The 15,682-nt window shown below is 49.3% G+C and overlaps 1 protein-coding gene across 2 annotated transcripts in view; it reads left to right on the top strand.

Annotated features, from left to right (window-relative positions):
• The first annotated feature begins 4,117 nt into the window (after positions 1-4,117).
• PRPF8 (pre-mRNA processing factor 8) overlaps positions 4,118-15,682 on the top strand; it is a 35,978-nt gene continuing 24,413 nt past the window's right edge. The window contains exons 1-24 of one of the 2 annotated variants that reach the window (XM_051824554.3): positions 4,118-4,254; positions 4,457-4,567; positions 5,076-5,244; positions 6,477-6,641; positions 6,732-6,950; positions 7,072-7,284; positions 7,403-7,528; positions 7,618-7,723; positions 9,277-9,467; positions 10,274-10,393; positions 10,483-10,672; positions 10,779-10,898; positions 11,005-11,139; positions 11,465-11,594; positions 11,898-12,094; positions 12,216-12,422; positions 12,549-12,712; positions 12,857-12,983; positions 13,098-13,290; positions 13,592-13,779; positions 13,936-14,174; positions 14,383-14,529; positions 14,714-14,924; positions 15,133-15,249. In XM_051824554.3, the coding sequence (XP_051680514.1) occupies positions 4,468-4,567; positions 5,076-5,244; positions 6,477-6,641; positions 6,732-6,950; positions 7,072-7,284; positions 7,403-7,528; positions 7,618-7,723; positions 9,277-9,467; positions 10,274-10,393; positions 10,483-10,672; positions 10,779-10,898; positions 11,005-11,139; positions 11,465-11,594; positions 11,898-12,094; positions 12,216-12,422; positions 12,549-12,712; positions 12,857-12,983; positions 13,098-13,290; positions 13,592-13,779; positions 13,936-14,174; positions 14,383-14,529; positions 14,714-14,924; positions 15,133-15,249 (3,774 nt within the window). In that variant the 5' untranslated portion in view covers positions 4,118-4,254; positions 4,457-4,467. Of the gene's footprint in view, positions 4,255-4,323; positions 4,568-5,075; positions 5,245-6,476; positions 6,642-6,731; positions 6,951-7,071; positions 7,285-7,402; positions 7,529-7,617; positions 7,724-9,276; positions 9,468-10,273; positions 10,394-10,482; positions 10,673-10,778; positions 10,899-11,004; positions 11,140-11,464; positions 11,595-11,897; positions 12,095-12,215; positions 12,423-12,548; positions 12,713-12,856; positions 12,984-13,097; positions 13,291-13,591; positions 13,780-13,935; positions 14,175-14,382; positions 14,530-14,713; positions 14,925-15,132; positions 15,250-15,682 lie in introns of those variants that run through there. The other variant, XR_016223909.1, reaches the window with a different exon arrangement.

Here is a 15,682-nt window from a genome sequence, read left to right as displayed (position 1 = left end):
CAAATAAGATAAATAAATCTTCCAAAAATTTTTAAAAAGAGAGTGTTAAGGTTGGGTTGGGAAAGATCTATCTAAACATCTGGTATCCAAATGATTTTGAGCTTTTCAACAGCATATAGGAAACTAAAAGTCAATAGAACAATATCACCAAAAAACGGAGGGAAAGATATTTCAAACCAGAATCTGGCCAGACTGAATATGAAGGTTAAATAAAGATATTATCAGGCATGCAAAGTCTGAAACAAATGTATCATCCATGCACCCGTTCACTGAAAGCTACAAGAAGATACACTCCATCAAAATGAGGGAGGCGCTTTTTTTAAGTTTTATTTATTTATTTGAAAGTTAGAGTTATAGAGAGGGAGAGACACAGAGGTTTTCTATCTGCTGGTTCACTCCCCAGATGGCCACAATGGCTTGGGCTGGGCCTGGCCAAAGCTGGGAGCCAGGGGCTTCATCCAGGTCTCCCACATGGGAGTAGGGACCCATGTACTTGGATCACTTTCTGCTGCTTTCCCAGGCCATCATCAGGGAGCTGAATATGAAGTGGAACAGCCGGAACATGTGTGGCACCTATATGGGCTGCTGGTGTTACAGGCAGCTGCTTTACCTGCTATGCCATAAGGCCATCCCCAAAATGAGGGAGTTCAACAAGAAATACATAGAGACAGAAAACAGGAAATTCAACATGGACAAGAGGAAGGAACATCCCCGGGAGACAATAAAGAAGGACTTTGGGGGCCGGCACCGTGGTGTAGCAGGTAAAGCTGCAGCTACCTGCAGTACTGGCACTCCATATGAGCACTCGTTCAAGCCCCAGCTGCTTCACTTCCAATCCAGCTTTCTGCTATGGCCTGGGAAAGCAGTGGAAGATGGTCTAAGTCCTTGGGCACCTGCACCTGCATGGGAGACCAGGAAGAAGCTCTTACTAAGCAGAGAGGAAAACTGGAAGGCACTGCCGCAGCCCAGAAATCTCTGAGCAGGATGATTTGGGGGATGAAGGTGGAGTACACCTCCTCATGTATCTGAACATTTAGGAAGAGGAATAATAACTTGACAAGAATTAGGGGTGACTGGCAATGAGTCTATGGAGAGCTAAGGAAACATAGCTATTAACCATAGACCAAACAGTTGTTAGGGAAAGAAAGTGTGATCATAGTTTACTACGTGGATTACCTTCAAGTACATAGTACTATTTGCATGGAGAGACATAACAGTGAAGAGGCTACAGGTTGGCTCCTGGAGGCAGATACTTAAATTTATATCCTAGACTTATTAGCTATGTGATCTTGGACAAATTACTTAACTTCTCTGTGCCCCAGTAGCCTCTTATGCTCAATGAAATGACAGCAGGATTCTTGTAACAATTAAGTGGGGGCTGGCACTGTGGTGTAGCGGGTAGAGCCACTGCCTGCAGTGCCAGCATCCCATATGGGCACTGGTTCAAGTCCCAGCTGCTCCACTTCCAATCTAGCTCTCTGCTATGGCCTGAGAAAACAGTGGAGGATGGCCCAAGCCCTTGGGCCCCTGCATCCACGTGGGAGACCAGGAAAAATCTCTTGGCTCCTGGCTTCAGATTGGCACAGCTCCTGCTGTTGCAGCCAATTGGGGAGTGAACCAGCGCATGGCAGACCTGTCTCTCTCTCTCTGCCTCTCCTTCTCTCTGTGTAACTCTGACTCTCAAATAAATAAATCTTAAAAAAAAAAAGAATTAAGTGAATCAACATATGTAATGTGCTTAAAACCCTGTCTGACAGAGTAAATGAGCTATCACTGTGTGCATAATTCTGCAAAGTTTGATCATTACTACAAAAATTATAATATATAACATTATAATATAACTGGGTCGGGTAAAGAGGGTTGTGTATGATAGACTAGAGAAGGGATTGGAGCTCCATTGTCGACTGTGCATGGTGTGTAGGTAACGCCTAAAAACTACAAGTCAAGAAGCAGCAACATAGGTTTTCTGCTCAGAAATGATGTGCCAAATATAGACATGAATATATGGAAATTAATGAAAATATGGTCTGGAAATGAATGCCAAAATAATTAGCTAATATTGGGGATAGAAAAAATGGAAGGAAGCATAGGGCGCTCTTTTTTGTAACAACTCTTTGTAACAAGCTCTATAACACTATATAACTTTATAACAACTGAGTCTGAAAACAATTCTATAACTAGTTATTGAGTGCAGGTTTCCCTTTCTACAATGGGATCTCCCAGTGGGGTGAGCCTGGGTCTAGTGGGCTCTGCTCTGCAAGGTCAGGCACCCGGGGGCACACGTGAAGTCTTTGTAGAAAGGAATCTTTAAGGGCACGTGTGCTTTGGAAGGACATCCTGTTTTTAATGGGAGTGTAGACAAGAAAATCTCTGGTGTTCCTGCCTTTTGTATGATTCAAATCGATCTTCCTTCTCATCTCAATTTCTCTAAACCTTTTGCTCCACTTGATGTTCTCACCTTTTTCTTTTGTTTCTGCAAATTTTCAAATGAGTGCTCATTACCTGTTGCCGCCATTGATTCAAGACGAAGCCAGCTGTACACTTCCCTTCCCACTTTTCTTTTTAAAGATTTATTTACTTATTTGAAAGGAAGAAAGAGAGAGAGAGAGAGGGAGGGAGGGAGAGAGAGGTCTTCCATCCGCTGGTTCATTCCCCAAATGGTTGCCAACAGCTGGAGCTGCACCAATCCGAAGCCAGGAACCAGGAACTTCTTCCTGGTCTCCCATGCGGGTGCAGGGGCCCAAGAAGTTGGGCCATCTTCTGCTTTCCCAGGCCACTGCAGAGAGCTGGATCAGAAGTGGAGCAGCCAGGACTCGAACCAGTGCCCATATGGGATGCCCTCTCCCATATGGTGGCCCCCACACTGGTTTTCTAAAAATGCTCTTATAAGTCAGAAAATTCTTCCTGCCTAAGCTCATGGCCTTTCTCATTTTTCTGCAGCTCTTGCAGCTTCATAACACAGGAGATGACTTCCTTTTTTTTTTTTATCTTTTCTTTATTTTTTTTAAAGATTTATTTTTATTTGAAAGGCAGAGAGAGAGAGAGAGAGAGAGAGAGAGAGAGAGAGACAACGTTTTCCGTCTGCTGGCTGCAACTGCTGCAGTGCCAGCATCTCATATGGACACTCGTTTGAATCCCAGCTGCTCCACTTCTCATCCAGCTCCCTGCTGAATGCGCCTGGGAAAGCAGTAAGTAGAAGAGGGCCCAAGTGCTTGGGCTCCTGCAGCCCCATGGGAGACCCGGAAGAAGCTCCTTGCTCCTGGTTTTGAACTGGCCCAGTTCCTGCTGTTGCAGCTATTTGGGGAGTGAGCCAGCAGATGGAAGACCTCTCTGTCTCTCTCTCTCTCTCTGCCTTCTGTAACTCTGCCTTTCAAGTAAATAAATAAATCATTAAAAGAAAAAAAGAATTTAGGCTCCTATCCCACACCATACACAAAAATCAATCGAATATAAATCATAAACCTTTACGTAAGAGCTAGAACTATTAACATTTAAGAAGAAAACAGGAGAACTGGGAGAGACAGAGCCCCCATCTGCCAGACCACTCGTCAAATGCCTCAGCAACAGGGTGAGGCCAGGATGAAGCCAGGAACCCGGGACTCAGTCCAGGTCTCCAACGAGGGCGGCAGGGACCCCATTCCTCTTACACTGGCTGGCTCCCAGGGCCTCCATTGGCAGCAAGCTGGAGTTTGGAGCATCCAACTCTTAGATGCGGGACACTGGCGTCCTCCCGCCCCAGGCTGGGTCGTCTTCCTTCCTGCTACCTGTCACCTGCGCAAAGCTGTCTTTCTCTGCTATATCCTCAAGCCTCGTTACACAGTGGACCCTCTAACGATTAAATGAATGGCTGCATCGACAAAGGTCTCCATTTATGAGAAAAATCACAGAGGGTGCAATTCTGGCAGATTTATTAAAACTTGGACGGATTCGGTCTCTCCCGCCGCGACGCCAGCAGCTTAGACCGTAAATCCGCCCGACGCCCCGAGGCAGCCTCGCGATTAGGGAGGCGGGACTTGAACCTAGCCCGACCACACCCCTTCACGTTCGCATCCCTTCCGCCTATGGGCCCGCCTACTCCGGCTCAATGTCCACCTGTAATTGGTGAGCTCGTCAGTCTATCTGAGAAACTGAGCGCCCATTGGATCAACTGCTAGATGGGGTTGCGCACTTCCCGGCGTTAGGAACGCGGAGCGGACGTATGCTTGCCGCCATTGCTCTACTGCAAAAGCGGTTGTTCGTGTGAGGGGCTGTGGGGTGCGTGGCGGGCGTTCTGGGCCTGGCTGCGGGAGGCGTGGTGGTGTGGGGCTGAGCGGCCGGAGGGGCTGGGCCGGGCCGCGCTAGATGCAGCCTTAGCAAGGTGGCGGTACAGGCCGGGGTCTCCAGAAACGTTCCTGCTGCGCTTGTTGTGGGTCCGGGCCTTGTCGCTCATTAATTGTTGCATCCCGCTGCTGCTCAGAGTCTCCGGGCATGGCCGGAGTATTTCCTTACCGAGGGCCGGGTAACCCGGTGCCCGGCCCTCTAGCCCCGCTGCCGGATTACATGTCGGAGGAGAAGCTGCAGGAGAAAGGTGAGGAACGGGTGTGCGGCGGCGCGCGCTGGCCTGGAGACGGCTCGGGTTGCGAGCTTGCGTGTGTGGCCGGGGTGGAGTGTGCGCGTGCGCACCAGTGGGTTTGACATCCCCCCCCCTCCCATTTTGGCAGTTCGTTAGGTGTCAGTTCCCTTATGAGTGACACTTAGTATTTTTAAAAAATCGAATGAGGTAGTTTGCAGCGTCTGGATCAGCTGGCGCTGATCCATCCGGTGGAATACAGTAGTAATGAAGACACGTCTGCCATTATGGGATTTGAATTGCAATGAGGGAGTTTGACAATAAAAGCCTCGAACACCTGTGACAAAAACATCAAGCAGTGTTAAATGTGGTGATGAAGATGGCAAGGGAGGCGCCCTTTCCCGCTGGGTGCCCTGCTGTCCCCAGACTTGTCTTCTCTAACAGGAGCTTACCCTAGGACAAGGGGGTGGGGTGTAATCAGGCTAAGAGTGTGCATTCAGCCCTTTAAACCGGGGTGCTTTTGTAGCCCGAAAATGGCAGCAGTTGCAGGCCAAGCGCTATGCAGAAAAGCGGAAGTTTGGATTTGTGGACGCTCAGAAGGAGGACATGCCCCCAGAACATGTCAGGAAGATCATCCGAGACCACGGGGACATGACCAACAGGAAGTTCCGCCATGACAAAAGGGTCTACTTGGGGTAAGGATTATCCTGAAATCATTTCGTTTGGAGTTTGGCCTTCTCTTCTCTCTACGGAGGTTGCTGTCCTGGAGAGATGCTCTGACATTTGGAGGTGGGAGTCCTCTTGGTTGACTCCATTTTGGTGGTTATGAGAGACAGGAGAACATTTCTAGGATTTACTGGTAATTTTCAGATATTCCAGTTAATGCACTTTAGTGCCCAGATTCCTCTTCCTGATCTGAGACTGGTGCTTTAATTTGTCGTTTTAAAAAAGATTTATTTATTTATTTAAAATGCAGAGCATCAGCTGGAGAGAGATTTTCCAGCTGGCTGCAACAGCTGGTGTTTGGTCCTCTCTCCAGGTCTCCTGTGTGGGTGACAGTTCCCCATGTACCTGGGCCATCTTCCATTGCTTTCCCAGGATCGTTAGCAAGGAGCTGAGTTGGAAACAGCAGCCAGGAATTAAACTGGCACTCTGACATGAGCTGCCTGTAGCCAGTCTGCGGCTTACCCTCTTTGTGCCACAGCGCTGGCCCCTTAATTTGTCTTATTGGTGCTATTAAAAGGTGCTTCTTTTATTGAACGAGTTGAGGTCCAGAGTGGGACAGTCTGGCTGCCTGTAACTTCGCAGTGACCAGACTTGTTGTATTTGGGGTGGTTAACTCCTGAGTCCTCTGTCCTCATGTTTCTCTGTCCCTGAGCTGAGTGAATACAGATAGAAAAGTCACAGCTAATCTTTGTTCCATTTGAACACAAAGATGTTAACTGTGGAAGTTTCATTTATTTAAAAAATATTTTGATGTGTGTGGATTGTGCTAGGTGCCAGGGGTATAGCAGTGAACAGGTACTAATGATTCCTACTTTTCTGGAGCATTATAGTCTGGTGGTGTGGCCAACACGAGACTACCAGTTACAATAAAGTATGGTGAATATTTGATAGTTTGTGGGAAGGTAGAGAGAAGATAGGTTGTGAGGGAGCTTCAGAGCTGTCTGCAGAGGGGTAGCTGTTGATTTCAAGGGATTGATGCCCCTAAACTGGGGGACTGTGAAGTTGAGGAGGAAAAGAGGCACCTGGTGAAGTAGGAGAGGGACAGGCAGGATTCCTGGTCGGGGGGGCTGTGTGCTGACGGGAGTCTAAACTGTCAGGGAAGATTGCCCGTGGAACACGATACTGAGGTAGCATGGTTCTCTACATAGGACAGGGAGCAGAATACCTTGTCGTTGCTAATGATCTCTTCCCAATGTGGCAGGGCCCTCAAGTACATGCCCCATGCTGTCCTCAAGCTCCTGGAGAACATGCCCATGCCTTGGGAGCAGATTCGGGATGTGCCTGTGCTGTACCACATCACTGGAGCCATTTCCTTCGTCAATGAAATTCCCTGGGTCATTGAGCCTGTCTACATCTCCCAGTGGGGGTAAGCGAGGCTGGCACACGGTGCGTGTGGTGATGCTGGTCGGGAGGCAGTGAGTAGAACTTGCTATACTGTGGTACTCTGGTCTGCCAGGTCAATGTGGATCATGATGCGTCGAGAAAAAAGAGACAGGAGGCATTTCAAGAGGATGCGTTTCCCCCCTTTTGATGACGAGGAGCCGCCGTTGGATTATGCTGACAACATTCTGGATGTTGAGCCACTGGAAGCTATTCAGCTAGAGCTGGACCCGGAAGAGGATGCGCCTGTGTTGGACTGGTTCTATGACCACCAGCCTTTGAGGGATAGTAGGAAGTGAGTGATGGTGGAGTTACCACTCCTGGGACAATTCTAGAAACACAGGAGTCCTGGGAGAACTGTAGTGGTCTAGTTTGGCTGGCTGTTTACTTGCTGTGGGCCTCTATCTTTTCCTTAGGTACGTGAACGGCTCAACCTACCAGCGCTGGCAGTTCACACTGCCCATGATGTCCACTCTCTACCGCCTGGCCAATCAGCTCCTCACAGACTTGGTGGATGACAACTATTTCTATCTGTTTGATTTGAAGGCCTTCTTTACCTCCAAGGCACTCAATATGGCCATTCCTGGAGGCCCCAAATTTGAACCTCTTGTTCGAGACATCAATCTACAGTAAGTCGGAGAGACTAGGGATACTAAGCATCTTGGGTTGGGTGAAATTTAATGTTGATCCTGAAGAATAAATGTGACTTCCAGGCTGGTCTGCTCATCTTTGATTTCTGTGCCCTAGGGACGAGGACTGGAATGAGTTCAATGATATTAACAAGATCATCATCCGGCAGCCGATTCGCACTGAATACAAGATTGCTTTTCCCTATTTGTATAACAATCTTCCACATCATGTCCACCTCACCTGGTGAGAGCTGGGACACAGCTGGGAAGGAGAAAGCTGGTATTTAGGTTGGCACAGGCAGGAGAACTTTGGCTGACTTGCTGTCTTTTTAGGTATCACACTCCTAATGTTGTATTCATCAAAACGGAAGATCCTGATTTGCCAGCTTTCTACTTTGATCCTTTGATCAACCCAATCTCCCATAGACACTCGGTCAAGGTGAGAAGGGTTACCTGACTTCGGTTCTTCCCAGAGAAGTTTCCTGAGCTTGGGTGAATTGTGTGTTTTTTCTTTCTTGGGGGCGGGAGTGAATTGTTACTCAGTATATTCTCAGCTAGAGGAGCTGGCGTTGTGGTGCAGCAGGTTAAGCTACCACTTGGTGTGCCCATTTATCCCATATTGAAGTGCCTGATTCCAGTTCCACCTACTCTTCTGATCCAGTTTCCTGTTAATCTGGGAGGCAGTGAATGGTGGGTGGCCTGTCACCCATGTGGGAGACCCACATAAAGTTCCTGGCCCCTGACTTCAGCCTGACCTAGGTCTGGCTATTTTAGGCATTTGAGGATGGGAGATCTCTAACTCTCCCTCTCTGTCACTCTGCCTTTCAAATAAATAAATAAGTGTAAAAAAAGAAAAAAAAAAACTCAAAAGAGGCATGCTCTCTATCATTAATTGATCCTATTGAGCTATAGGCTAATTTGAGAACTCAACATTAGACTCAAAAAATCTTATTGATATAATCTTGGTTTCTCTGATTATCCATGTAGGTAGTCATTATTCTTTTGGGCTCTCTATATAATTCCAGTGTGTTTTTATTGTTGTAAATCTTCTTCGTGTGAGTGACATGCTGGTCCCTCATTCAAAGTGTACAGTTCAGTGGTGTCTAGTTTATTCTTAGAGTTGTACGTCTATCACCACAGCCAGTCTTAGGACATTTTTATCACCCCAGGAAATGTTTCCTTTCCATTCCCCCCAACTCCCCTTGCCCTGGGCAACTACTCGTCTGTTTACTGAATGTATAGATTTGCCTGTCCTGGACATTTCATATGCATTGACTCATAGGCAGTTGCCTTTGTATACTTGGCTCAATGTTTTCAGTGTTGATCTGTATTCTATTGTGTTCTGATTATCTTTTTTTTAAGATTTATTTTATTTGAAAGAGTTACAGAGAGGCAGAGAAAGAGATTGAGAGATCTTTCATTTTTTGGTTCACTCCCCAATTGGCCACAATGGCTGGAGCTGTGCCGATCTGAAGCCAGGAGCTTCTGGGTCTCCCATGTGGGTGCAGGGGCCTAAGCACTTGGGCTGTCTTCTGCTTTCCCAGGCAGTAGCAGAGAGCTGGATCGGAAGTGGAGCAGCCTGGACTCGAACCAGCACCTGTATGGGATGCTGGCACTGCAGGTGGTGGCTTTACCTGCTATGCCACATCGCCGGCCCCTCCATCGTGTTCTTAACCTGAACGGTTCTTCCCCAAGCCCACTTTTTGGAGCCTGGGCAGGAAGTGATTGCAGTATTTACCTCCTGTGGTATTGGGCTCCTCTGGGAGGCTTTTGGTGGTGAGCCAGTTAGGAGTGAGAAGTGTTGCTTGCCTGCTTGGCCTTGGCTTGTTCTCTGCTCCCTTGGCCCCTTTTGCTCTGGTCCTTTAGGACCTTTCTTGTCAGGCAGCCCAGTTTCCATGGCAGATGTGGCTACTGTGCCTCACCCCAGAGAGTTTCCCTTATCTCAAGTCTGTGCCCACTGTAGTGAGAGCTGAACTCCTGTTGTTTTTTCAGAGTCAGGAACCGTTGCCGGATGATGATGAAGAATTTGAGCTCCCAGAATTTGTGGAGCCCTTCCTGAAAGACACACCCCTCTACACAGACAATACAGCCAATGGCATTGCTCTGCTCTGGGCCCCGCGGCCCTTCAACCTACGCTCTGGTCGCACCCGCCGAGCCCTGGATATACCCCTTGTCAAGAACTGGTAAGGCTCTGTGTGGAGTGAGGGTGATGAGAGTGGATGTATGAGGGTACCTCAGAAAGTTTGTGTAAAGCCAGTGTTGTGGTGCAGTGGGTTAAGCTGTGGCCTGCAGTGCCACCATCCCATATGGGTGCCAATTTGAGTCCCAGCTGCTCCACTTCCTATCCAACTCTCAGTTGGGTACTGAACCAGCAGATGGAAGATCTCTTTCTCTCTGTCTCTCCCTGTGTCTGTCACCCTGCCTTTCAAATAAATTAAGTATCGGGAAAAAAAAGATTTGTGGAAAAATGGAATTTAGAAATATGCTTATTTTGGTGCATAAAAATGTTGATATCGGGGGCAGTGCTGTGGCTCAGCAGGTTAAAGCCCTAGCCTGCAGTGCTAGCATCCTGTGTGGGCCCTGGTTCAAGTCTGGCTGCTCCACTTCCAATCCAGTCCTTATTAATGCACCTGAGAAAGCAGTGGAAGATGACCCAAGTGTTTGGGCCCCTGCACTCATGTGGAGAACCCAGAGGAAGCTCCTTGCTTCAGCCTGGCCCAGCCATGGCTGTTGTGGCCATCTGGGGAGTGAACTAGCCAATGGAAGACCCTCTTTCCCTCTTTCCCTGTCTCTACCTCTCTGTAATTGCCTTTCAAATAAAATTTTCTAAGACAAATGTTGATATTGTTGTAAACATAGTTATTTTTCCATAAACTTTTTGATGACCCCCTCATATGGGAGAGAAGAATCCAATTAGGTGGGCATATATAGCCTTTCCAAATGGCTGGCAGGAGAGGTGGAGCAGACTTGGGTGGGTTTGTTTTCCCAGGTATCGGGAGCACTGTCCTGCTGGGCAGCCTGTGAAAGTGCGGGTCTCCTACCAGAAGCTGCTGAAGTACTATGTCCTAAATGCCCTGAAGCATCGGCCCCCTAAGGCCCAAAAGAAGAGGTGAGTTTTCCACGGGTCCCTCCTGATTTCTACTCCAGAGATAATCGGTCGGCCAACTCTCACTCTCGCTCCTTAATTCCCACTCCCAGGTATTTGTTCCGTTCCTTCAAAGCTACCAAATTCTTTCAGTCCACGAAACTGGACTGGGTGGAGGTGGGGCTACAGGTTTGCCGCCAGGGCTACAACATGCTCAACCTTCTCATCCACCGTAAAAACCTCAACTACCTGCACCTGGACTACAACTTCAACCTCAAACCTGTCAAGACGCTCACGACCAAGGTGCGTGCATTGGGCTTGAGGACTGCACTGCTCGTTTTGCCCTGGCCCTTTCGCAGGACATATTTTCAGGCCCCATTGATGTTCTTTCTGTTCTTGGCATCCTTAGGAAAGAAAGAAATCTCGTTTTGGGAACGCTTTCCATTTGTGTCGAGAAGTTCTGCGTTTAACTAAGCTGGTTGTGGACAGTCATGTGCAGTATCGGTTGGGCAATGTGGATGCCTTCCAGGTGAGCCTTCGGTGTCCCTGACCCCTACTCGGGTGGGGAGGCTGGGGAAGCCTGCGCTGACTGTGGAGCTGGCTTGAGCGCAGTCTCATGGGCAATCATGTTGCAGCTGGCAGATGGACTGCAGTACATATTTGCACATGTGGGGCAGCTGACAGGCATGTATCGCTACAAATACAAGCTGATGCGACAGATTCGCATGTGCAAGGACCTAAAGCATCTCATCTATTACCGCTTCAACACGGTGAGACCCTGTCCTTGGTGACGGACTGCTTCAGATCCTTCTTCACGTGTGCAGCTAGTGCACAGCCCTTCCCAGGGTCCTCTTTTGAGAGACTATGAGTGTGTCATTATTGCCCTCACCTGTGAATCTCAGCACTTCCTCTCCTGAAAACCTACCTTAAATCCCAAATCATCTTCAAAATCTCTCATGAACCCTGTATTTTAGATGTTTTTTCCCCCTCCACTGCCATGTGTGTGCCTCTCCTGCCCCACTTCTGCCCACATTTGTTTTGTCTGAATAAATGACTTGCTAACCTAATGTTCTTGTCTTCTACTTGGAATCGCAGGGCCCTGTGGGGAAGGGCCCTGGCTGTGGCTTCTGGGCTGCTGGCTGGCGGGTCTGGCTGTTTTTCATGCGAGGCATTACCCCTTTGCTGGAGCGATGGCTGGGCAACCTTCTGGCCCGACAGTTTGAAGGTGAGTGGTTTTGTCTGTGTCCTGCTTTAGGGGGCACTAGCGTGTGTTTCTTTCGCATTCTTTGTCCTTGTATGAGAAGCCCTTCCCACCTGCTTCCTGGCTTGCTTCTAAGTCACATTCTCATGAATATTCTGAACTCTGATATTCTGCTTGTTGAGCTGCTCTCTGGGGCCTTGAGGCTATCATGCATTGATAGGAGTGGGAATTACTCTGTGGTAACTTGTCTTTTTTGCTTGTGCTGGGCGTGTGGAAGCTTTCGTATTTAACTGATTTCCTCACTTTGGGGCACTCCTTCACTTCTAGGCCGACACTCAAAGGGGGTGGCAAAGACAGTAACAAAGCAACGGGTGGAGTCCCACTTCGACCTGGAGCTTCGGGCAGCGGTGATGCATGACATCCTGGACATGATGCCTGAGGGGATCAAGCAGAACAAGGCCCGGACAATCCTGCAGCACCTCAGTGAGGCCTGGCGCTGCTGGAAGGCCAACATTCCCTGGAAGGTGGGTGTCTTCACCCGCAAGGAGCTGTGCATATCTGTTTCATGGGGTTGAGATTTTTACTCCCAGGTGCCCTTGGGAGGCCCTCCTGCTCCCATTACTTGGTGCCTTTTGCACTTTTCAGGTGCCAGGGCTGCCAACACCCATAGAGAATATGATCCTTCGGTATGTGAAGGCCAAGGCTGACTGGTGGACCAACACTGCCCACTATAATCGAGAACGGATCCGCCGTGGGGCCACTGTGGACAAGACTGTGTGCAAAAAGAACTTGGGCCGCCTCACTCGACTCTACTTGAAGGCAGAACAGGAGCGGCAGCACAACTACCTGAAGGTGGGGCAGAGTCTGTTGCGCCGGGGGAGGGGGGAGAGTGGGAAGACAGATTGCCGAGCTGGGACCGTTCCCTGTCCTGTAGGGATTGGGCTACAGTGGGAGGTTAATTTCCTGTCTGCCTTGCAGGACGGGCCTTACATCACAGCAGAGGAAGCAGTAGCAGTGTATACCACCACCGTGCATTGGTTGGAAAGCCGGAGGTTCTCGCCCATCCCATTCCCCCCACTCTCCTACAAGCATGACACCAAGTTGCTCATCTTGGCCTTGGAGCGTCTCAAGGAAGCCTACAGGTGAGTGGGGTAGGTAGGTTCCTGCTGAGAGGGTGATGGAGGGGAACAGCTTCATTGGCAGTCCAAAGAAAGGATTGGCCTCACTGCTTTTTGGGTTTGATTTTTCTCTTGTTTCCCCACTCACCCTTCTTGTTGCTTTCTCAGTGTGAAGTCTCGATTAAATCAGTCTCAGAGGGAGGAGCTAGGTTTGATCGAGCAAGCCTATGACAACCCCCATGAGGCGTTGTCCCGCATCAAGCGTCACCTCCTCACCCAGAGAGCCTTTAAGGAAGTGAGTGAGATGCCTCCCAAGTTTTGTTGTGGGCTGTGCTGCTCATCGTTGGCACCCCAGGGTGGCAGGTTGTCTGGGGGTGGATTGGTGTGAGCCAGCTTCCTTGTCCCACAGGTGGGCATTGAGTTCATGGATCTGTATAGCCACCTGGTGCCAGTGTATGACGTGGAGCCACTGGAGAAGATCACTGATGCCTACCTGGACCAGTACCTGTGGTACGAAGCTGACAAGCGCCGCCTCTTCCCACCCTGGATCAAACCTGCTGACACAGAACCACCTCCACTGCTTGTTTACAAGTGGTGCCAAGGTAAAACATCTGGGGTTTCTCCTGAGGAAGAGAGAGAGAGAGTGTGTGTGTGTGTGTGTGTGTGTGTGAGAGAGAGAGAGAGAGCTCTGTTTCAAAACACCATCTGAGCAAGGGTTTAGTCCACTGCTGCGTGGTAGTGAGGAAACTGAGCCGAGCTGACTGTCCTGCTGTCGTGGCAATCTAGATGAATGAATGGCGTGGTGGTGGGATTGGGTTGTAAGTTGTGGTGGTAGCTGCTTGGGTCAGCAGACCTGACAGGGAGTTTCTAACCTACTGGAAACTGGTCCTTCCTACTCCTCAGGCATCAATAACCTGCAGGACGTTTGGGAGACCAGTGAGGGCGAGTGCAACGTCATGCTGGAATCGCGCTTCGAGAAGATGTATGAGAAGATCGACTTGACACTGCTTAATAGGCTTCTGCGACTCATTGTGGACCACAACATAGCTGACTACATGACAGCTAAGAACAACGTTGTCATCAACTATAAGGTGTGTTGGGGGAGAGTGGCAAGGAAGTGTGTGCCCAGTGGGAGTCGTCTGGCCCACAGAGCTAGTATTTGCTGAGGGGAGAACAAAAGAGCCTGGATTTTGGATACGCTAGGACACAGTGACGGGCTGTTAAGTGTTGCGATTCTTTCTTTGCAGGACATGAACCATACAAATTCGTATGGAATCATCAGAGGCCTGCAGTTTGCCTCATTCATCGTGCAGTACTATGGCTTGGTCATGGATTTGCTTGTTTTGGGTTTGCACCGAGCCAGTGAGATGGCTGGGCCCCCTCAGATGCCAAATGACTTTCTCAGTTTCCAGGACATCGCCACTGAGGCTGCCCACCCCATCCGTCTCTTCTGCAGATACATTGATCGTATCCATATTTTCTTCAGGTGAGGGCTTGCCTGGATTCTTAGTCCCACAGAGCGCTGAGGCATGTGCCCTGCCTCTTGAAAGTAGCTGTTGTACCTTGGTTGACTTGGTGCTGGGTTGGGGTCTTAAAATAGACTGAAGTCTGGGATGGGGGTCTCTCCATGTGTGGAGCTGAAGGTCTCAGGGGGTCCCAGTGTTTGGAACTCAACAGTGTACTGCCTGGTGTAGGTTCACAGCAGACGAGGCTCGGGACCTGATCCAGCGTTACCTGACAGAGCACCCCGACCCTAACAATGAAAACATCGTTGGCTATAATAACAAGAAGTGCTGGCCTCGAGATGCCCGTATGCGTCTGATGAAGCATGATGTCAACTTGTGAGTCTTGCATTGGGACCGTGGGAGCCGGGAGGACAGCCTGAGGGACACACAGAGCAGTTGGAGGGTGTTGGTGAGGTGTCCTAGGTGGGAGGAGTGTCACCTTGTGGAGGTATTATCTGTCTGGGCTTCTAAGGGAAGTTCTTCCAGCCAACTGAGGTGACCATGTGTTCCCCACTGGCAGGGGTCGGGCAGTGTTCTGGGACATCAAGAACCGTCTGCCACGGTCAGTGACTACGGTGCAGTGGGAGAACAGCTTCGTGTCCGTGTACAGTAAGGACAACCCCAACCTGCTGTTCAACATGTGTGGCTTTGAGTGTCGCATCCTGCCTAAATGTCGCACCAGCTATGAGGAATTCACCCACAAGGACGGAGTCTGGAACCTACAGAATGAGGTACTGCATGGGAGGGGGCTAGGAGTGACATTGCATTGTCCCCTGAGTCTCCAGGGTAAATGGGGCTGAGGAACACAGGCCTAGCTTTTCATGATTAGTCCCGTGAGCCTTGCTTCATAGGTATGGGTGGGTAGGACTTAGGGGTCAGAGTAGGTCCTTGCTCCTCTGGCATTGCCAGAGAAAAGTTAACCTTGACCTTGTGATTTAGGTTACTAAGGAGCGGACAGCTCAGTGTTTCCTGCGGGTGGATGATGAGTCAATGCAGCGCTTCCACAACCGTGTGCGTCAAATCCTGATGGCCTCTGGCTCCACCACCTTCACCAAGGTATGTTCAAGTCCTCAGCCCAGCTCCCCTCGTGTCCTCTGCTGATCCTGAATGCCTTTCAGTTCCCTCACCGACTGACTCTCCCTCCTAGTGCTCGTCCAGTGTACTAGCATCTGTGCTCTTCGGGATGTCAGCTTAGGGTGTCAGGTCAGTTCAGGTACTTTCTGAGAATTCTGTGCAGTTGTGATGATTCTATATTAAGACTTGAATTTTTTAATTTAAACCAAAAAGCGCCATTTTTGCATTTTCCCAGCATCTTGTGTCCAAGTCATAGAGCTCATCCTCTGGCCAGTAACAGAACACCTGTGAAAAAGCAGTTCTAGCCAGATATCTCAGGTTACTTTCCTGCATTTGCTTCCACTGGAGAGCAGGGGGTTCTTCAGAGAATAGTCTGGGGATTTGCTCACTAGTATGCCTAAGTTTTTACGAGGCT

Source organism: Oryctolagus cuniculus, chromosome 17, assembly GCF_051225735.1.
Source record: "Oryctolagus cuniculus isolate XC-2025 breed Fujian yellow rabbit chromosome 17, ASM5122573v1, whole genome shotgun sequence".
Lineage (NCBI taxonomy): Eukaryota > Metazoa > Chordata > Mammalia > Lagomorpha > Leporidae > Oryctolagus > Oryctolagus cuniculus.
The sequence above is the reverse complement of the archived record's forward strand: the minus strand, read 5'-3'. Positions and strand labels throughout refer to the sequence as shown.